The sequence below is a fragment of the Lynx canadensis genome, chromosome E1, assembly GCF_007474595.2.
Source record: "Lynx canadensis isolate LIC74 chromosome E1, mLynCan4.pri.v2, whole genome shotgun sequence".
Lineage (NCBI taxonomy): Eukaryota > Metazoa > Chordata > Mammalia > Carnivora > Felidae > Lynx > Lynx canadensis.
In genome coordinates, this window is record NC_044316.2 from 57,189,247 (window position 1) to 57,211,136 (window position 21,890).

The 21,890-nt window shown below is 53.1% G+C and overlaps 1 protein-coding gene and 1 long non-coding RNA gene across 4 annotated transcripts in view; one reads left to right on the forward strand and one right to left on the reverse strand.

Annotated features, from left to right (window-relative positions):
- Positions 1 to 21,890, reverse strand: part of CYTH1 (cytohesin 1) — a 79,165-nt gene that overhangs the window by 34,434 nt on the left and 22,841 nt on the right. For 2 of the 3 annotated variants that reach the window (XM_030295486.1, XM_030295485.1), the window contains exon 1: positions 5,786 to 5,871. The exons of the other annotated variant lie outside the window; for it this stretch is intronic. In XM_030295486.1, the coding sequence (XP_030151346.1) occupies positions 5,786 to 5,813 (28 nt within the window). In that variant the 5' untranslated portion in view covers positions 5,814 to 5,871. Of the gene's footprint in view, positions 1 to 5,785; positions 5,872 to 21,890 lie in introns of those variants that run through there. 3 annotated transcript variants of the gene reach the window in all.
- LOC115500781 lies at positions 6,213 to 7,854 on the forward strand. Its single transcript, XR_003964642.1, has 3 exons — positions 6,213 to 6,301; positions 6,828 to 6,885; positions 7,262 to 7,854. It is a non-coding gene; the product is annotated as an uncharacterized LOC115500781 (long non-coding RNA).

A 21,890-nucleotide genomic window follows, 5' to 3' on the forward strand; every position in this document is an offset into this window, starting at 1 on the left:
GTTTCTCTGGACAAATTCCTTCCCATCCCCAAGGCCCGCACGGCCACTGCGGCAGGGCCAGCCTCTCACAGCGGCAGGAGAGTCACCAGGAAAACAAAGGAAAACCCCTACAGGAAAAGGTCTCCCCTCAGTATGTAGGTCACGGTTCCTAAAAGTACCTTTACATCAGGGCACCTGGAGTGGGTTGGGCGTCCAACTCTTGATTTCAGCTCAGGTCATGACCTCACAGTTCGTGAGTTCGAGCCCCACGTTGGGCTCTGTGCTTGGGATCCTCTCTCTCCCTCTCTGCCTCTCCCCTGCTCATGCTCTCTCAAAACAAAGGGAAAAAAAAAAAACTATCACCAAGATTTTTACAGAAACGGTACAAATGAAATAATATCAAAGTCCTTATGAAAATATTTACCTACGGACAGTCCAGAAAAGTACAAAGGAGAAAAAAGATGAAGTTAGAGAGTCGCTCCTGGTGACTGACGCTCATGAGGCTCGGTGACAGGAAGCGGCCCGAGGGACACTCAAGAGATGCCGACACACCTGGCCGCATTTCAAGTCACAGGGTCTCGGGGAGAAAAGACACACAAATATAGAGAAGAGTAGGATTATTTGGACAACGGTGTGAGGCAATGAGCCAGGCAGCCATTCGGGGGGAGGCTGAGCTGAATGCCTACCTCATTTACGTCGAAGTAAATTCTAGCCGAACCAAAGATTTTAATGTAGAAAGAGAAACCACAAAAATTCCAGAATGAAGCACGGATTACTATGGCCACAGTCCCGGAGAGTGTGTTTCCTGCACTGAAACGAAAAGCCTGAGTGCAGACGTAAGCAGCCAGGACCACAAACACGCAAGCACGTGCGAGGGTGAACTTCTGTAAGTCCCAAGGACAGGAGCACGAAGACCAGAAAGTCACCGACACACACAGCTGGCCGAGGACACACAGGCAGACACGAGGAGAAACACACACGTGGCCAACGTGGAGAGATGCCCGAACGCTCCAAAAATTAAAAATTCAAAACACGACAATCAAAACACGAATACCATACTGCTCTCCGTCATTCCGGCAGAAATTGAAATGTCTGATGACACAGGAGACCCTGGCGAGGACGTGGGGGCACACAGGCCAGGGGCGTGTAACCTGGCCCAACCTTTCCACAGGACCGAATCTTAGAAGCCACGTGCTTTTCGATTCAGCGAATTCCATTTAGGAATCTGCCCGACACGCATCCTCCCCAAGACTGCAAAAAAGAAAAACTACTTAAACACGATGTGGTCACGAAGAGGAATGAGATAATCCGGGAGTGCTAATCTAGAAAAATCTCTGAGACACACTCCGTGCAACAGGAAACCACAGAACACTAGGTGTGTGAGCGCACAGAAGACTCTGAGAAGGACGCGCCTGAAGGTGCCCACGGGGACTGTCTTCGGAGACCGCGTGGAAAGGCTGCGAGCAAGTGTGGGTGTGGACGCGTCACTTGCAACCTCGCCGCGTGTTTGCGTCCACAGCTCAGGCAACACGGTATGCTGAAGTTCCTATTCAGAGAAAATATGGAAATGCCACCAGCCACTTACCTACACCACAAAATACTTGCCCAGATTGACGCCTACATATTTCTTTTGTGGAAAAAAGTACACCTGACTTCTGTTCTAATGTCTGTAAAACGCCTGCTGTAGCCACACCATTCTGCTGTGGTTTTGTACATGGGGCTCTGCCTGAAGTCTCTGCACCAGAATCCTGAACTCTAACAGAAGAGACCGAAGAAAGGAGACGCTAAACACACCAGAAAGAAAGGAGACGCAGAAACAGCCACTGGCTCAGAAAAGAAATTCACCGGATCTTTCTTAGGTCAGCAGCTGAGCTTTCGGGAGCCCTCTGTGCAGTAAGGAAGTTCTTTCCTTAAGGAAGGAGGGGCGTGCTGGGGTGAGTGCTGACCGCTGGCGGAGCGGAGGGAAGTGGGGCCTGACCTGCCCCTCGGTTTCCTCCAGTGTGTCACCCACATCTACGTGGGCAGACACAGCATGTACTCAGGGGACACGCACAGGAAGTCACGAGATCGCCAGGCCGTAGCACGTGAACGTGGGTTCCTGGCGGAGTCGGCCGTCCCTCGGGGAGCCCTGGTGATCACAGCGGCCAGCCAGGCAGGACTGACCGGGTCACTGCTGAGGCCGCACGGGTCTGAGGCCACACTGGGGTCGGTGACTGTCCCCGCTGCAAGACGAAACCCCCACCAGCCGCAGCTCTTCAGACAGGAGAGGCCTTTAGCAGCTACAAGTCTACTTGTCACGAGGAAATCTCAGCCCAGTGGACAAACAGTTAGAGGAGCAGAGACGAGAACAACGTATAGCCAGTCAAGCTGCCTTTGGAGGGCTGTCAAAACGCAAGGGAAAAGGGAGAGCCCGGCACCGTCCAACACTTCCAGAAGGCCTAGCCCTTCAACCCGCAGCAAGCCGCATGCAGGTGCTACCGCCCCCACCACAAACACACCTCAGCGACCCTTCCCGAAGCAGAGAGGGTTGATGGCAACAACAGGAAGGTCTCCTGTTCCCGAGGCCCTGTCCGCTGACCACTTTGTAGGCAGATACACGCTCTGAAGGCCCAGACCTGGGCCTGCCTAGACCCACGATACCTGCCCTCCCTTTCTACCTACGCTGGCTCCTGAGACAATTCCACCTGCTGCCTTCCACACCCCACTGTGTGTCGGACCCCGGGCCCTGACCGCCAGCGGCCGGGCCCGTGCTTTCATATTCCATAACCAAGGGAACTCGGGAGGCCGCAGAAAGCCTCAGACAACGGGTAAAGGTTCACTCTTCTAGAGGGGCAGACCCAAGCCTCGTTTCCGCTCGCCTTCCTCACCAGAAAGAAAGGGCGGTTCTGTGCACTGGGAGCGATGTCTCTGGTGCGCTCGCAGAAGGGCCTAGAAGATTCCGACCAGAGCCAGTCCCCTTCGAGACCTGCCACAGCAGATGGTGAAGCAGGTCCACTGGGAGGTGCTCTTGCTTCAAAGTAAGGATGCAACCATTTTGATCTGCAAATCACAAAGTCAACCCCCAAGGAAGGGGGCAAAACCTATCTTAATTCTAGTTACGGCGCTTGGGCCACCCCTCTCCTGTGCACCACGCCCTAAGCGGTTTGCCCAACGCGAGGCCGGCACGATCACGAGGATCGCGCTAAGACGAGGGGATCGGGTGGGACGCTATTCCAGGCGCCACCTGAGAACCCACTACCCTGGTGGGGAGGCACTCAACCTCATTCCATCCCACACCCCTCCCTAGACTCACATGGACTCTCACAGCTTAAGATTTTTCTTTTCCATTTCCGCTTTTATTTGGACGAGACAAGGAAGTGCACCTGTGAACTCTGCGTATTTCCTGACAATGAAATGCGCACGGTCACGTCCAGTTTTACAGACGAGGGAAGACTCGCTCAGTACAAGTAACCTACTAAGAGAGGCCAATTCGAACTCACTGGCCGAGTCCTTGGCTCTTTATTTTCTCTTACTGGAATAATCACATGCACTTCCACTTACTGAGCACCTGCACAGGCCCGGCCTGCGCTCGGAGCTCAGATTTAAACGGTTCCGGCCCCTGCCCTGCACAGAACAGCAAGGCCAGACGGGGAGGCCTGTGAACCTGTAGCCACGGCCCACGCTGCCACAGTGGCCACGCACACCCGGCACTCGGAGGGCGCCTGGGGACACCAAGAGGCCTCAGGGAGGTCAAGCCTCTGAGCCAGGACTCGAAGGGCGAATGGATTCAAGTGGGGAAGCAGAGACTACTGTGGACGCACATACCACGCAAGGCGAGGAGGCCGGGAAGCGGCTGGTGGCCGGGGACAGCGAGCACCCCTGGGGTCAGGGCCCAGGGCGCGTCGGGACTGGGCTGGCACCCGGAAGACAGCCTCGCCTCCGCCTGCCGGGGCCTTGTGTTCCACATACGGGGGAGCCTGGGTTCCGGCCCAAAGGCAAGGTTCGAGGGCAAATCAAGGGGGTAGACTACGCACCGAAAGGCCAGGCTTGTGAAGACACTGCCCCACTCGGTGCACCGCGTCCGCCCTGGCTCCCACGCCTACAGGACACGGGAACGGGTGCCGATGAGCCGATGAGTGCAGGCACCAGGGAAGGACAGCGGCCAAGAGCACGTTTAATTTACGGATTACGGGTCTGAGATTCGTGCAGCAGGAAAGGTCTCACTTCCCTAGAGACATTTTCAAACCCCCCACTTGCCCTTCATCCGGGGCGTCCTCGGCGTCCTGGGCACTAGTAAAGGCAGCTGCTCTGTGAGGAGCGTAATGCGGACACTCCCCTCCCCCAGGGACCCCGGGGACCCGCCGGAGGGAGGCCCGTTTGCTCCCTTCCCGTTCACGTTTGCCCGAATGCCATTTCTGTGTCTCCTCGTAATCCCTCGGGCGTTTATTTCAGTGGCAGTTAGAAGGGCAACGCCGTCCTCCCTCACGTCCTCCCTCCCGTCCCCAGCACACAACAGGCCAAAGCGCTCCTGGGAGGCGATGAGGGAAGTGGAGAGTGGCCCGCTCTTGACGGTGACGCGCTCAAAGCAAAGCTGCCCATTGACCCTGTCTCTCGAATCTGAGCCCGAGAGTCCTCAGTCCCCAGATGGTGCCCGCTGTCACCACTGGGCCAAGCGCACACAACGCGCAGCTCAGAGGCCGATGACACAGGGCCCTCCGAGTCAGCCTCGAAGTGACTGTTCAGCAGGACCCCTCGTGGGTCTGAGGCCAAGCTCACCTGGAGGACCAGCGGCGTGTAAGAGTGACCAGCGGTCACTGCCCAGGCCAGGCTCACACGTGCTGCCCCGGATCATCGGTAAAGTGCTCTCTTCCCCTCTTGCACGTATCCCCTTTCCAACGAGAGACCCTGGCTGTGGTGGACCCACCTTCCAGATACAGCACCTCCCATGTGGGCTGTTCAACGCTAACCCGGAACTGCCTCTCTTTACGCCCCGTCTTCAAAAGTATCATCACGAACACCTGTATGTCCCTCTCTCCCAGAGTCTTTCCCACACGGCACAGCTTTCCCAGTCACCCCGCGGATACGGCCCAAGATAATCTGCACTCAGAGGTGAAGCTTTCCAATGTATCTTATAGTGAACCAGATAAGGAAAAGCATAAAAATGACCCCCAAAACTCATTCCAACTTTCACAAAATCTACCGTGAAATCTTCAAACTCATCCACGTAATTCATTACTAACTACAAACCGGTACATGTTTGTGCTGTGTCTTCCAGCGTTGAAACATTGCCATCTGGTGACGACATCACAAAACAGACACACGTCCACACGCGAGCTTCAGAACGACAGAAGGGGCTTTCGCGCACCTCCCTCCCAGGGTCCTCTGGGGCGTACGGGCCACGTGACTCGTTGCCCCTTTACTTAAAACGTCACGGTTTACAGTGTGGGCGCGGAGAGGACCAAGGAAGTTTACAGACCCCTCAGGGCCTCTGGCGGCCGGTAGCGATACCGAAAGAGGAAGATCAAGTTAACCCCGAACGGCCCCTCCGTCACACCTCATTTAGTGCCAACGGACGCCTCCGAGGGGCTCTCCCTGGTCGCTCCGATCCGCACTCCTCACCATCACTCTCAGTCTGGACACGGGCCAGCCCCGGCCTCCTCCCCGCCACCGCACTCTCCGGCCGTGCTCCCGAAAACAGCGAGAGCGAGCCCACAGCCTGGGCTGCGCTCCCCCCGAAAGGCAGCACAACTGTCATCCCGGCGTCGCCCACACGGATCGAGAGAGACCTCACCCCCACTCCAGACGCCCGGGCGGGGCTGGGACTCACCATCCTCCTCTTGGGTTTTAAGGACCATCTTTCCCCACCAGAGCAGGGCCCCGAAGGTTGCTAGGTTGTGTTTCTTTCTCAGAGGCCAGCTGGCGCGGCCGAGCTCCCCTGGGCGGCGGGGCCGGGCGGGGCGGGAGCACCTGCGGGGCCGCCGGGCGCCGGGACAGCTCAGAGCGCCTTCCTGAACGCCGGGGACCAATGGGCCTCCCGCGGCAGAGGCGTCACGGCCACCACCCAGTTCCCGGAGTCGAGCTCAAGAAGCTTCGGAGGAAGTTCACCAGTTAACCGTCTCCTCCTCCCTGGAAGCAGCCCGAGGCCGGAGCCCAGGAGCCCGGCAGCCGCCCTCCCGGACTCTCCTCCGACTCAACCACAGCGACGGACGGACGGGGCGAGCCCCCGTGTCCCTGCACCTGGCGAGCACTTTCTCAGAAGAGAGTCCCATAAAGCCCCGGTGCTCTCACACCGAGAGGGCGGCACACTTCCGAAGAGAGTGACTAAGACACCGTCATCGTTACGGTATGCTCTGAGGTCACAGGCTAAAAGGAGAAGGCAGATTTTAAGAGAGAGAGAGAGAGAGAGAGAGAGAGAGCAAGCTAGGGAGAGGGGCAGAGGGAGGGGAAGAAGAAGAGAGAGAGAGCTAGGGAGAGGGGCAGAGGGAGGGGAAGAAGAAGAGAGAGAGAGCTAGGGAGAGGGGCAGAGGGAGGGGAAGAAGAAGAGAGAGAGAGCTAGGGAGAGGGGCAGAGGGAGGGGAAGAAGAAGAGAGAGAGAAAACGAACCTTAAGCAGGCTCCACACTCAGCACAGAGCCCGACACAGGGCTCGATCCCATGACCCCCAGGATCATAACCTAAGCTGAATCAAGAGTTGGGACACTCAACCGACTGAGCCACCCAGGCAAGAAAGCAGATTTTGAGAGGAAAAAAAAAAAATTCCAAGGACATTTCCAACACAAGTTCGGTTTTATCCCCTTTCTATTTTCTCCTGTGGGTTCGTTTCCAAATACTGTTATTATATTCACGATACGTGTTTACTGTTGAAATCAGATGAACGGTAATGAGGAAAAAAGCCTATCACTCAGGAATAACCACTGGTGACACTTTGGTATGTATTATTTATATTCTTCCAGATTTTTGTTCTGTGTATTATATTCTCACTCTGTCTCTTTGTACACACACATGTACAAATATATCTTTTACCTCTATAGATACCTTGGATCCTATATATGACATGTATAATAACCATATATGTTACACAAACACGTATCTCTTGAAATGCGTTTATATCATCTCTAGAGATGATACATCTAGAGTATATACATCCAGAGAGAAATATAGATCTATAAAGAAATAAATACGTATATAGAAAGACAAAAATTCGATGTTTTACATGCTTTTTTATAATCGGCCATTTTTTACTTATGACAAACGTTTTTCCATGGTGATGGACGCAAGCTGATCACATTTTTTGTCACTCACAGCATAGACGGTATCTAACCAATCCCCTACTGTAAGACTTCTACGTGGCTTCCACTCTTCCTGCCCATCTCAACACCCACGGGCACACATGCTGGCAGGCCCTTTATCATCCCCTGAGCAAACGTTCTCAGAGCAGAACTGCTGGATCTAGATACCGGGTCCCCTCCTCAGTTACTTCACTTACGAGGGACCAACGAAACAACGTGTGCCTCGGGCGTCATCGCTGCAGGTCCCGTGGCCCGGCCTGGCACGGCTAACTCATCGCCCCGTGAGGGGCTCGCCTGACACCGAGGCCCAGGGGCGTCACCCGACTCGCCCGAAGCCTGAAACCCGGCACCGAGCTCCGCTGCTGGACCCCGACCCCCTCCTCCCGGTAGCCTTGGTCGTGAGCAGGCGTGCGGGACGCGGGGCCAGCCGTCCTGAGGCCGGGCCCTGACCGCGGGCAGAAAGGCACACGTCAACGGCCAGACGCCAGAGCATCGCTTCCAGGCACGCTCGGAACGTGGCCCCAGTTGTCTCAGGGCAGCGGCCCCGGCCCACCGTTTCCCTTCTTTGTCTGATAATAAATAAACACACAAACATATACTTTTGGAAACCACTCTGTTTTGTAGAGGCAACTAACATAAACCAACTTCTTGCCTTCAGTTCAGTACATCAAAGTTACGCTTTCTCCGGCGCGTCCCTTTCTGGAACGAGTCACAGGCCAAGTCCCCTCCAGCCCCATTTCAAAACCTAAGTTACTCATTCCCAAGTCAGTATTCGTACCCTCTGGGGCCAGGGCCGGTCTCTGATGCGGATCCCAACTTTTCACGGGACGGGTCACTTCTACTTCATGCCTGTCAAGCGGTAGAGCGTTTCTCTGGAAAAGATGCCCAAAGGCAGGCCTGCCCCCCCACCCCCACGCCCACCCCCTTCCCGGCATGAGCACCTGCCGCCTTCGCAGACCCTGCCCGAGCCTGCCTCCCCCCTGGCAGGACAAACTTCACGTCTGCTAGTCTGAGAAGTGAAAAACGGCTTCTCGGCGGTTACGGTCTACACTGACCTGATGACCGGTGGTGCTGATGACCTTTACAACAGTCTGAGGTATTTCCTCTTTTCTGAACTGCTTATTCATACTGTTTGCCCATTTTCTTATTGATTTGTAGATTATGAATTCTTTGTATTAAACGTTGCAAACTTTGGGGCACGTGGGTGGCTCAGTCGGTTAAGCGTCTGACTTCAGCCCGAGTCATGGTCTCTCCTTTCGTGGGTTCGAGCCCCGCATCAGGCTGTGTGTTGACAACTCAGAGCCTGGAGCCCGCTTCCGATGCTGCGTCTCCCTCCCTCTCTGCCCTCTCCTGGCTCTTGTGCGCTCTCTCTCTCTCTCTCTCTCTCTCAAAAAATAAATAAACGTCAAAAAAAACACATTTATTTTAACGTCGCAAATCTTTTCTCACAACCGGTCGCTTGTTTTTAATAGCAGTTGTGGTATCTTTTCCCTTTATAGAAGTTTCTGTGTGTTACAATCAAATATGTCATCTCTTCCTCCACTGGCTTCGTTCTGGGCATGTGGGGTGCTGGGTACCCCACGGCGTGCCGGGCACCGGCCTCCGTGGCACGTAGGGCTGCAGGGGGCTGGGGAGGGAGGGCAGCGGGGAGGACAATGCACGTACGTGGGCAGGTAAGCGCCCAGCGGGGCAGGGCTGGCTGCCCCTGGCCCGGGCCTGGAGCGGAGCAGACAGCGGCGGGAGGGGAAGGCAAGGCCGGAGGGCGGGGAAGGCAGGGGAGAGCTGCGGAGGGCCTTGGGGGCTGCTTTCGGGACTTGTTTCCGTGGAGGGTGAGACGGGGAGGCGCTGCCAGGGGCGGGCACGAAGTGAAGGAGCGGACTTCCGCTGTCACGACTCCGGCCGCGGGGCAGCAGGGGCACAAGCAGGGAGACGGGCAGGGAGGCCGCTGCCGCCACCCAGGCGAGGGGCGACGGGACAGGGATCAAAGTCCTGCTCTGTTCACTTGGAAGGCAGCGCCAGGGACTTACTGACGGACTCCCTGTGGGTGTGAGAGAGGTCGAGGGTGGCCCAAGCCCTCTGGCCTGGGCGGGCGGGAGAAGGCACATGCCGTCTCTGGGCGGCAGCTGCCACCAGGGTCCCCGCCCCAGGGCGCAGGGCGCGCCTCAGCCTCTGCCCGGACCTCCCGGACTTCCAGCCCCGCCCTGCGCGGCACCGCTGGCCAGTTCACTTCCCAGGAGGGATTCTAAGGCTCATCCCCATGTGGGGACGGCGGCCCCTTCACGACCGGCTCCTGTCCCGGTTGTGTAAGTTGTGGGCAGGAGAACTGCCGCTCAGGCCTTAAACCGGGAGCACGGCAGGCGCACCTGGCGGGCCACCACGCTGCCTGCCGCGCGGTCACCGCTGTTCCAAAGCTAGTGCAACAGATGACATTATTTAAAAAGCGAAGTTGTGAATGAAGGGCAAAGCTTCGGTTCCTAAAAATAGAAGTTTAACTACCAAAGCACCAAACTCTACGTCTGACTCACTCCTAAGGGACTGCATTACTTACCCCAGATCTTGGGACATTTTTCAGATTGCAGGTGGGTGCTATTTATAAGCACGTCAGCCAACAGGCAGACAGACACCTGGCCTTCCCGGGCAAACGGAAACAAAGTGCCACCCTACTCGCCAGGCACAGCTCCAGCATCAGTCCCAAATACGGCACCCAAGATTATACGCGGCTCCCTCAACGGAGCTGTGCACAAGTTCAAAGCACACTCTGAAACCACTGGGAAAACAAGGAAAAGACAAAAGCGAACAGTTACCCGGGCCTCAGAGCCGTGTGAGGAATGAGATGGGCGGCCCAGCCCCTGGCCCAGCCCCACAGCAAGTACGAAACCAACAAAGGGAAAGGCAGCTCTTTGTGGCTACTCGTATCCACCTCACACAGGAAGGCGCTTGGATTATAGGTGTTTTGACTCGAGACGTGTTATGTTCTCAATTAATAAAACACCTTCAACAGCCTGAGTCCTTTACCCCCGTCTCGTCTTCTCTGGGGACAGGCAGGTGGGAACGTGCAACCTCGTGATGGTTTGAAATGATGCTGGGAGGAAACGTACATGAATATTCATGTCACGTCCCGGGGAAACTTTTCTCTCTGCGTGATGCCTACATCAGTCATGATCCCAAGGAGCGGGAGTCTGGAGGGTGAACTGAGACAGTGTCTACAGAAGTAAGGGTGGGGTCTGGGGAGACTCACAAGTGGCGGGGAAGCACCCTAGGGTCAGCAGGAAGGAGCACCCTATCAGGGCCAGGCCCGCCGGTGGCGGTGGCTGGCTGCCTTGGGGACAGGACTCGGCTAACCCTCAGCCGCCTGGCAGGGAGAAAATACCTGGACCTCGTTCTCCTCTGACCAACCGCCTGGACAATTCCGGCGGGGGCCAAGGGCAGGGGAGCCTGCGGGCACAGTGCACCCAGGCAGCCTCTGGCAGAGCAGGACGGAGAAGGGCGGACCCCAAACCCCAGGCTGCCGGGCGCCTCTCCTTAGGTCTGCCTCGGCCCCATCAGCTGCCTAGAAGTCTCAGCTCCTCCTCATGGTTTTAAGACCCTTCTTAACGCGACCCTGCTAGCAGCCCCTCCGGATCTTTCTCTGACCCTTCATGCCTGGTTCATCTTCTTCAACCAGAGGAACATGCACACATCGTACAAAAGACAAACAGTACCTACGGCTTAAAACAGAAACCCGCCCCACCCTTGCATCCTGCCCCACAGAGGGAGCCCTCTTAGCTAGGCCTTCTGCTAATCACCTCCCTGTTTCCAAGTAACACACCTACACTCTCTGCTCCCGAGTTTTCAATTCTGGACACCAACTGCCTGCCACGATGGACGAAGGCTTGGCTTCTACCTCTCCCCCCCCCCCCCCCCCACACACACTGGCACGCACGCGGTAGAGTCACACGTAAATTCTGGGTTCAATCAACACTTACTATTTCCATAAACACTGCTCACGACTTAGCTATAGGACCTACTGTGGTTAAAATTACCATAGACGGGCGCTAAGTGTCTCTTTTCTTCCGTTTGCTGAGTTCTCTGCGTTACGGGCCGAATGCCAAACTCTCTGCACTCAGGCAGGAAACTGTCCACAGGGTCAAACATTCCGAGCAGCCTGTGTTTGGCGACGGCCCTCCAAAAGCCTCCACGCGCCTCCGCGGCCTGGCCTTGCAGCTTTCCCCCGTAGCTCCGGTTCCTCTGACTCCGTGCGTTTTCTTTCCTGAATTACCCTCTGATGACAGAACAAGGACGCGCAGGGGCGGGTCTTCATTGCTGCGTGGATTCTGCGTGTCCACAAATACCCCTCTTCTTCTCTCACACTCGACCGGCATGTTGTCTGGGTACAGAACTTAAGTTAAAATCATTTCCTCGCAACGGTGAAGGCACTCCCTCGTCGTCCCCTGTCCCCACGGTGCTGTTAGCTACAGTGCCCTTCCGACTCCCAGAATTTTCCGTGGGACCTTCTTCCCCTCTCCGAAAGCTTTCGGGGCCCTTGCCCTCAGCGCTGTGCAGCTTCGTCACAAGGTGCCCGGGTGCGAGTTCGTTTCCACGCACGATGCTGGCCCCTAGGTAGACCCCAATTCTGAAGTCTTATGATCTCTAACGATGCCCTACCCTTTTCCTCAGCTGCTCTCAGTGTTTCTGTTAGACGCTGGCCCTCTGCCGTGGATCCTCTGGTTTTTATCTTTTCACCCTGCTTTTCATCTCCTCGTCGAGCCACTTTCTAGGAAGGGTTCTGGCAACGGAGCGAAGGCCTGTGTCCACCCAAATCTGTGTGTTGAAACCCTACCGCAATGGAGTCTGGAGGTGAGGCCTCTGGAAGGCAATCGGCTTGTGAGTCCCTGCTCACATGGGACCGGCGGCCACACGGGGAGAGGCCACAGGGCAGCTGGCTGTCCCCGTAGCTGGTGGGCACACGGGACGGCCCTCTGGGAGCCAGGAGGAGAGAGTTCAGCAAGAGGCGCTGACGCGGGCCGGCTCTCTGACCCCAGCCTCACACCCAGAGAGAGACACGTGTGCTGCAGAGGCCACCCAGTCAGGGGTACTGTGTCACGGCCACCTGCACCGGACGGCTCTCTGCTTCGCCCTCCACGCTTGGCCCTCGGTGTTTCCTTTCTGCTATTTTCAGGGTGCACGCACTCACTCTTAATTCCGAATATTCCTTCTGGATAGCATCCTGTTCTTGTTTCATTAATACCACCCCTAAGACTCTGAAGTCCGTGGCTTTTAAGACGTTCTGCTATGGTGTGGTTCCTCAAGTATCTTTTCCTCCACTTGCGTTGTTCTCCTATTTAACGCGGAGGCTTTTCCTTAAACGTCTAGTAAACACAGGCTGTTTCTCCTTGTCTAAGAGCCCGGCACCAACAACCTGCTCGGAAGCGGTGTGTGGTGGGCTGGGTCTCCCTGTAAAATAAAAAAGGGGTGCCGCGCAGAGCCCGGGAGCGACTCTGTGGGTTCTCTGTCCTACTAACCCCAAGAGCCACCCTCTGACCTCCCACCTGGGCTGTGTGGGCTGTAACCCTGGCCGGGGGGCAGGTGGAGGAGAGACCGGGCGCGCACGCTCGAGGCCACGCACCTCCATGTCCTCCTTCGGGAATCAAACCTTCGTGTTTTACCGAAAGTGGAAGAGACATCGCCTTGCGGCAAGACAGAGGAGAGGAGACTAGAGCGTACCTGCCCGCCATGAACACCTTCCATCCAGCCTCCCGTTTCCAGCCTCCCTCAGCTCCGTTCTCAGAGGCCCATGGAGCCCTGCAGCCTTTCTGGGCTGTGGGGTAAATCATTCCCCTTCCTGATGGCCTCCCCTGCAGCTTAGATCCTTCCTGGCCAGCTGCCAGCAGGAGGGAGGCACGGGGCACACCGTCACCAGAAGAGCCGCTGTACGTGGGGGGTGGGGACACAAACACAGCAGTTCTCTGCAGCAAAACACACACACACACACACACACACACACACACACACACACACACACCCCTGCACATACTGCAAACTCTTTGGAAGGTTACCACTGCTTGGGCTACCTAAAAAACACGGATTTAGGGACATCTGGGTGGCTCAGTGAGTTGAGTGTCTGACTTCAGCTCAGGTCATGATCTCACAGTTTGTGGGTTCAAGCCCCGCGTCGGGCGCCATGCCGATAGCTCGGAGCCTGGAGCCTGCTTCGGATTCTGTGTCTCCCTCTGTCGGTCTGCCCATTCCCTGCTCGTGCTCTGTCTCTCTCTCTCAAAAATAAACACACAAAAATAATAATAATGAAATAAAATAAACAAACGACACAAATTTGTACTGTTTTCCTCACAGATATGAATAGATCTTGCCCAAAAAGGGGGGGTGGTGCTGAGGACAAAGGAAATATGTGTGTGTTGCAAAGAAGTCAAACGAAGAATTCAAAGAGCATGGCCATTCCATGACAAGTGCGAACTTTGCACCTGGAAGAGAGCGTACTGGGATTCCTGGCTATCTGCCAATACGGACTGCCGTGAGGCAGAGTTTCTAGCACTTTTTTTTTTTTTTAAAGCACTCTTATCATCAAAAGAGAAAGTCAAGGGGCGCCTGGGTGGCTCAGTCAGTTGAGCCTCTGACTCCTGATCTCAGCTCAGGTCATGATGCTGGTCATGAGATCGAGCCCCATGTCAGGCTCTGTGCTGAGTGTGGAGCCTGCCTAAGATTCTCTCTCACTCTGGTCCCCTCCCCACCGGGGGGGGGGGGGGGCGGGTCTTGCACTCTCTAAAATAAAATAAAAATTTTTTAAATAAAATGGTTACAAAGGTAAACTTTTAAAAAGTCAGAATCAATTAGGTATATATTGAAAAACAACAATCTAAACCATGCCCTTCTGCCCTTTCCTTTTCACACACAATTTGAACTTCAATTTTTTCCAAGAAGAGTCATTAACTCTCGTAAGGAAAGAATAGAAAGGTACAATTCTTCACAAACTCTGGTCTTATTTTCTGTGTGAAGAAAATCCATTATCGATGGCATAAAATGCCATAAAACTGAGAAGCCGTATGTTTCTGAGCTTACACGCATTTTTTCCTGAGAAGGGGGTGGATACATTTATCAGATGCTCACGCAGAGCCCTGGTGCTCGAGAACCCGCGTCTGGGGTCACACTCCTCCCGGGGCGGGTCCAGGTGGCACCCGTCCCGGGACCCTGGCTAAACGACTCCCCACTTTCTGGTGACGGTGGACCAATGTCCCTACGTACTGCACTCGGCAGCCACCATCACCAGCCTCACCAGTCCGGGGAGACTTTCGCAAACAGGTCACAAATACTTCAGAAAATAAGAATGTAACAGTATTTGTGAGGCTAAACGTAAACATCAAAACATCGTCCTCCACAAAGACGGGGAAGCAACAATACTAATTCTCAAATGAGAAAGAAGAAAAATTCAAACCGTGCTAGAAATTAGTTGGTACAGCAGTTTTAAATGCCTTTTAAAGTAAAAAAAAAAAAAAAAAAAAAAATACTGGATGCGGTAAAGTCGATCTGTGCTGCCCTCTGCTGGCTAAATAAAGACACAGTTAAAAGGCTGACAACTAGCCAAGTTGGCCGATAAATTAAATGACCTTTAGAACGTGTATGGGGAGAAAAAGAGGATCTTCATGGTTTACCTAGGACGGGCCATGCCCTGCTGATATTTACCAGTACTTCTGTCTTATTTTCCGAAATGGTTTTCTTAATAATTAAAATTGGTTTGCCCTTTGTCCGCACACTGGCTCAGTTGTGGGAACAGGTTACCAGCTGGTAGGAACTTGTATCGTACTCGTGATAAATAATATATTAACTAGCGTGGGTTACAGAAGGAAACCAGGAGCGCGTGTGTGGGGAGCAGGCTTACGAAAGCACCGAATACGGTGGGGGGCACAGGATCGCCGAGGTGAAATCCGGGCCACAGTCACAACGCCCCCAAGACAGAAAGACCACGCAGGCCTCTCTCTTCTACGATTCTGTGACGTACGAGACGCATTTATGTTCTTCTCTCAACGTCCTGCTTCCCATTCCTCTCCGTGAAGACCAGTAAAACTACACAGCCCCTGCAGGATTTGATGACCACGGCCACCTCTCTGTTTAGAGGCCCGAGCTTGGGGACCCAGGCCGAGGGCCCCCTCTCCCCCCATTGCCTGTGTCTCCTTAGGAGAGGGTCTCACCAACCTGGGAACCTTAGGTTAGAGAGCCTAACACACTTGGAAAACCTGTTCTCCCATTTTCTAGCTACTGGTCACACACACATGGCTCATTATTTTAAGAAGGTTACTTGCTGGGGCCCCCGGGTGGCTCAGTCAGTTAAACGTCCAACCCCAGATTTCGCCTCAGGTCATGATCTCGCGGTTCATGGGTCTGAGCCCCACATCAGGCTCCACGCTGGCAGTGTGGAGCCTACCTGGGATTCTCTCTCTCTCTGCCGCTCCCTAGCTTGTTCTCTTTTTCAAAGTAAAGAAATAATAACAACAAAAAAAAATAAAACAAGGTATTTGCTGAGGACTCTGCATTCATTCAAAAAGGGCTTGAGTTTTCACTGTGTGTTCAGCCTAAACAATGCCTGTCGAACGGTGCTGCCGACCCTCCAGCTGTGTGCTGGGGCCACAGAGACGGGGACACTGTGCCTCCCCGGCACATGACAGGGATGGGAGGACCCAGGGGAGGCAGCAGTCACAGATGCCAGCACGCGGTGTGCTAAGGACTAATCCGGGAGACCAGGCGCTCCTAGCTCTCAGTGGAAGGATGCCCCAAATCAGTCCCTGGGAGAGTAGGGGGGCAGTCCACAAAAGCGGAGTGACTTCTGGGAAAAATCCTAGTGGCGTTCCCTGGTGTTAAGGAGGAGATCTGGGCAAGGTCCGATACCACCCTGGGCTACAATCCTGAAGGACGCAGACACTGGCCATCAGGGTGAGGAGGTGCTGTCCGGGAGAGGAAGGGCACCTTCAGACAGCGGACCGGGCAAGAGGCCCTTGGAGGCCTGGCTCTTCCTGCCACGTGCACAGGGGCACAGGGGCATCTCTGTGCCCACACAGCACTCACTATCTCATCCTTCCCGGGATGTGGCCCCCAGCCGAACTCCCCTCCCCCAAACAAATCCTCAGTCCAGACACTCTACTCTTTTTCCAAGCTAATTTTATATCCAAAGTCACCCCGGTTGCTGGAGTGTATATACTTTTCCCCACCAGGAAACCTACCTGAAAAGAAGTCTGCATGGAAGAGGGACCCATTAAATGCAAGTTCAGAGATAAAAAGACGGGAAGGTTGGGGCGCTTGGGTGGCTCAGTTGGTTGATTTTGGCTCAGGTCATGACCTCACGGTTTGTGGGATCGAGCCCCACGTCAGGCTTCGTGTTGACAGCATGGAGCCTGCTTGGGATTCTCTCTCTCCCCCTCTCTGCCCCTCCCCTGCTCATGTTGTCTCTCTCAAAATAAATAAACAAACGAACAAGCAAACAAAGACAGGAAGGTCCAAGCAGGCAACAGGCTCACGGAGCCGTCAGAGTCTCATGAGGTCTGCCATGTTAACTAAAGGGATACATACTAATGCACAACAGTCAATCGGGTAATTTTTAAAAGCACCTTATCAGTTTGCGAAGAAACACAGATACTGTCCCAGAAACACAGAATCTCTTTTGGCATACAAACAGCCACGGAGCAGAGCAGGGGACCCTCCTACCATCACCACCCATCATCGTCATTTCGCGACGAGGCAAGCTCAGGACACGGGAAGGGTGTCAGGAGCTTTGCTGACCCCGGCCTGCCAAGAGCGGGCCCAGTGGGGTTCTTCCCGCGGCTGATCTGCTCTCCGTGCTCCCTCCTCCTGTGGGACGCACGCTCTGCCCACGGCAACCAGATAGCAACACGCGGCGTGGGGTCCGGCGTGATTCCCCAGAACCCTGGCGTGGCCTACATGAGAGCACCTCTACCGAAACAAGTCTAAGAGCCACAAAGGTGGGCCAGTAAGAGAGTCTCCCTGAAGGTTAAATTCCAGTCTTCATGTTTGTTTTTATCAAAGTAAACTGCTTGTGAAATGAAGCATGAAAACTAAATGATCACCCAGAGTACTTTTAACCAAAGAAAGGATCACCTCATTGAAGGCAAAACACACCAAACTTACTTTCTTCTTGTTTTCAATTTTTTAAATAATTTCTTTATTTTTCTTTCTTTCCTTCTTTCTTTCCTTCTTCCCTTCCTCCCTCCTTCCTTCCTTTCTGTCTTTCTCTCTCTCTTTCTTTCTCTTTCTTTTAAAGTGTGCCCCATGCCTGGTACGGAGCCCAGTGTGGGACTTGAACTCACGACCCTGAGATCAAGACCTGAGCTGAAATCAAGAGTCAGACACTTACCCGAATGAGCCATCCAGGCACCCCTGAAGATTTTATTTTTAAATAATCTCTACACCCAACATGGGGTTTGAACTCACAACCCTGAGATCTAGAGTCACATGCTCCATCGACTGAGCCAGCCAGAGGCCCCTCTTCTTGTTTCTAAATTAGAGAAGAAATACAGGATTACTGTGTTCCCGGTAGAGGCCCAGGGGACAGGATATAAAACACAAAACATACAAGTCCCTTCTTACGGCCTGCATAACAAAGGTTAAACGGTATGTGCTTTTCTACAGGTTACTTTTTTCATTTAATAGGTCCTGGACATTTCCCTGTGTTGGAGCGTATGGATCTCAACTTTTGGAAACCGGTACACCGCACGGCAAAGTGTGTGCCGCACTCCCGTTTCCGACTGATGACCTTGAAGTTGCTGCCACGGGCTGAGCTAGATCGGCGTCTCCACCAGGCTTTCCGTGCTTGCGCAAGGGTGTCTGGGGAAGACAGTGGGGAGGGCTGAACTACAGAGCGCTGGTGTGGGCACTGAACTCTGTGTCTTGAATCCCTGTAGACTTGCAGAGAAGTGGCAACAACATGGAGTCCCTGAGTCCCCATCTCCCCGCCCCCCCCCCCCCCCCCCCCGCTTCCCCCAGCACCACCTTCTTTCTCTGCCTTACGTAACCCCAGTAGTTACTGCAACCAGGAAGTTAACGCTGGCTGGGCGCGGACAGGCGGCCACACTCCCAGGGACGCCTCCAGCTCTCTCGCTACTGTCCTTTCTCCTGGATCTAATCCAGGAGTCCCCCTGCCTGTGGTCGTCCTGTGTCCTCAGTCCCCGGTCTGTGACAGCTCCCTGGTCCTTGTGTCTCGTGGACTTGAGCCCTGGCAGAGGACCGGCCCCTTAATTTATAGAAGGTTCCCCGGTTTGGATTTGTTGGAGGTTTTCTGATTTCCCTGAGGTCGGGCACTTTGGCCAAAACGACACAAGAGGCAAGGTCGTGTTCTCAGCGCGTCATGTCGGAGGCCCGTGACCTGGCTGAGTCCGTTTACTAGTGACGCCAACCTTGAACGTGTGGTAAAGGTGAGCAGCGGGTTTCTGTAAAGTGATGTCCCTGTGTAACTGGTGAGTGCACGTGGGAGACGCTCTAGAGGGGGCGGCCACCCAGCAGTCCGTCGTCCTCCCCTGCCCGTTCACCTTGGTGCCAACGGCCCGCTGCTTCACGTTGGCTCCTGTGGCTTGCAACCCGTCCCCAGCACTTTTTGAGCACTTCTAGACTTTCTGCCATCAGAAGATTTTCGAGGCGGGTTCACTGTGTACTTTTCCCTGCCCCAGCCCCGCGATCGACCATTTCGCCAACGATCCCCGGCTTTTAGTGGACTGTGGTGCTGATGGGAAACCAAGGTCTGGGCAGTACAACCACGGGCCGTGGTACCAAAGTGCCCCCTCAAATTCCACGCCACACACTACGAGGACGTCCGCGTCCCCCGACTCCACCAACGCTCTTTTGCACTTTGGTAATCTGACGGCTATTATAATTTGTATTCTCCCGTTTACTAGGAATAGCCGACACTTATCGTTATTGGCTATCTATGCTTCTCCCGTGAACTGTTCCTATCTTTGGTCCTCTTTTCTGTTCGTCTTTTTATTAATTTGCAGGTACTCTTAGTATGTTTTGGATAGTAATCCTTTGCTTGTAAGCGTTGCAAATATTTTTTCCAACTGCACTGTCTTAACTTCTATGAGACGTCTTAACTTTTTAACTTATGTCACACAAAACATAAACAATAGAAATTTATATGTTAAGTCCATTCACATGAAGTCTGTAAATTACTTTTTCTTTTATGATCTGGGTTTTTGTGATCTTATTAGGAAATGGTGTTCCTTCCCAATGAAGTTGTAAAAATATTCACTTTAAAATTTACATATACACATGTATGTGTATATATAACGTGCATTATATATATTTACATATTTTTGTCATTCTATACTTAAAAGAAAAACCTTCAAGTCAATTACCAAAGTATATACAATACATATGTACACACACACAAACATGTATATAAAGTATATATACTTTTTTTAATGTTTGTTTATTTATTTGGGGGGGAGAGGGGAGAGGGGCAGAGAGAGGGAGACAGAGGATCGGCACTGACAGCAGAGAGCCTGATGTGGGGCTCGAACTCACGAACCGTGAGAGCATGACCTGAGCTGAAGTTGGACGCTTAACCGACTGAGCCACCCAGGCGCCCCTAAAGTATACATGCTTTGATCTATACTCCATCTGCAGTTTTTTGGTTCCTTTAAGTACAGAATGACAAAGGAAATCTGAATTTTTAAGCTCTTTTCTGACTGCATAGTCAAGTGCCATCACCATTTGTCAAGAAGCACATCCTTTTCCCGCTGATGGGAGACGTCACCACGGTCAGGACAGGCAGTGACTAAAAGCACAGGCCCAGGAGACAAGTGCCCACAGGGCGGTCCTGGACGTCCCACCTTCTAGGCTGTGTGTGTGGAAGCTGCGTCCTCTTCCCATGCCTCTTAGTTTGCTCCTTGAGGAGAAGGAGAAAATCCTCCCACTTCACAAGGTTATCGTGAAAGCGCCTGGAACAGTGCAGCCGTCCAGGAAGCCCTGAATACATGACAGCGATTGTCGTCACAGACCAAATTTGTACGACAAGCATTGGTCTGTGTAGCCAGTGTTATCCACAACAATACTAAAACATGAGGCATATACGTCATTTTAAATCTTCTAGCAGCTATGTCAAAAAACTCAAAGAACAGGTAAAATGATATTTAATAATAAATTTTTAACCCAACATCATCTGTGACGCTTCAGCATACAACCAATTTAATGAATAATTAATAGGACGTTCTGCATGATTTTCTCTGTACTAAGGTTTCAAAGTGCAGTGCACGTTCTATACCAGGGCACACTTGAAGTTTCCAACCACGGCTGGTCAGCGCTGGGGCCGGGGCAGGGGTGGCCCGGACCTCTGATGCGGTAGGATCACACGCGTGTGCCTCTGCACACGTGTGTGTGCAGGAAAAGTGCCCAAATGGCGGAACATCCATTCACGACAGCAAAAAAATCCCTTGGAAAACTAGAGGCAGAGGAATGTTCTTGTCACAGGATGAAGGGGATGTACAATTTATACTGCACATTATATACTCTGTAGGGAAAAGCTGAAAGCTTCTCCATTAAGACTGAGAAGAAATCTGCCTTTGAACTCAGCTAGAGGATTTTCCAGCCCAATCTTTCTCAACCAGGGAGCCCGGGAGAATCCTAATGCCCTAGCTAGTTACACAGGGCAAGAGAAGACATAAGGAATGGAAAGAGGTTAGGAAAAAAAAAAGAAAAGAAATAAAGAAAAGAAACCATCATTCTATCACAGTTGGTTTGACCACACAGAAAAGGTAAAAAACCTTAAAGATGAACTCCTACAATCACTGATGGGGTTGAACAAGGCTGCTGGTCACAACAATATCGCTACACAAAGCACAAATGCATTTCAGTAGATTAGCGCCCCACAGGAAGCAGACACTACGGAACAGCAGACAGCAGACAGAACTGATCTGTCAACAGTGCGCAAGAGTTTTACCAAAAGAAATCCTAACACGTACTTGGAAGACTTTAAAGAGGCCATAATAAACGAAGGGAGAAGGGAGAAGCTGTATTCGTGACTCCTACACGAGAGACGTCAGTTTCTTTCCAGAAGCTCTCCGGATTTGCTGCTGCTGCAAACTACAACGCCTGCAGGTTTCATCGGTTTGTTTCAGGGATTAGAAGGCAGTGCGGTCCCGCGTGGGAAGAACGAGAAGAGCCAAGGCAGAGCCCCACACAGACGTAAGTGCATGACGGAGGGGCCACACAGATCATGGGGGGCGCGCTGGGGGGACCCGCAAACTGAGTTTTCTACAAGAGCTGCCTGCCGGGGATGTGCCCTTCCCACAAATACCAGGAAATGTGAATATGAAAGGTCAGAGCCGCGTCTGTAGCAATAACCCAACACTGGAAACCACCTAAATACCCATCAAGAGTGGAGGAGATTTGTAAACACTGTGATACATTCAAACAATGAAACATTACACACTGGCAAAAATGAACAAACCAGCTCCCTGAAACACAGTGGGGGAACCTCATGAACATAATGCAAGTGAAACAGCCTTCAAAATCACAAGAAAACTTTACTGAACGAATTTTATATCAAACCCAAAAATAAGAAGGGTTAAGGACACGTCAAGACACTCTCTAATGGGCAAACTCAGAACACAAACTTCCCACATAGCCTTTCTTAGGAAACTTCTAGAAAATA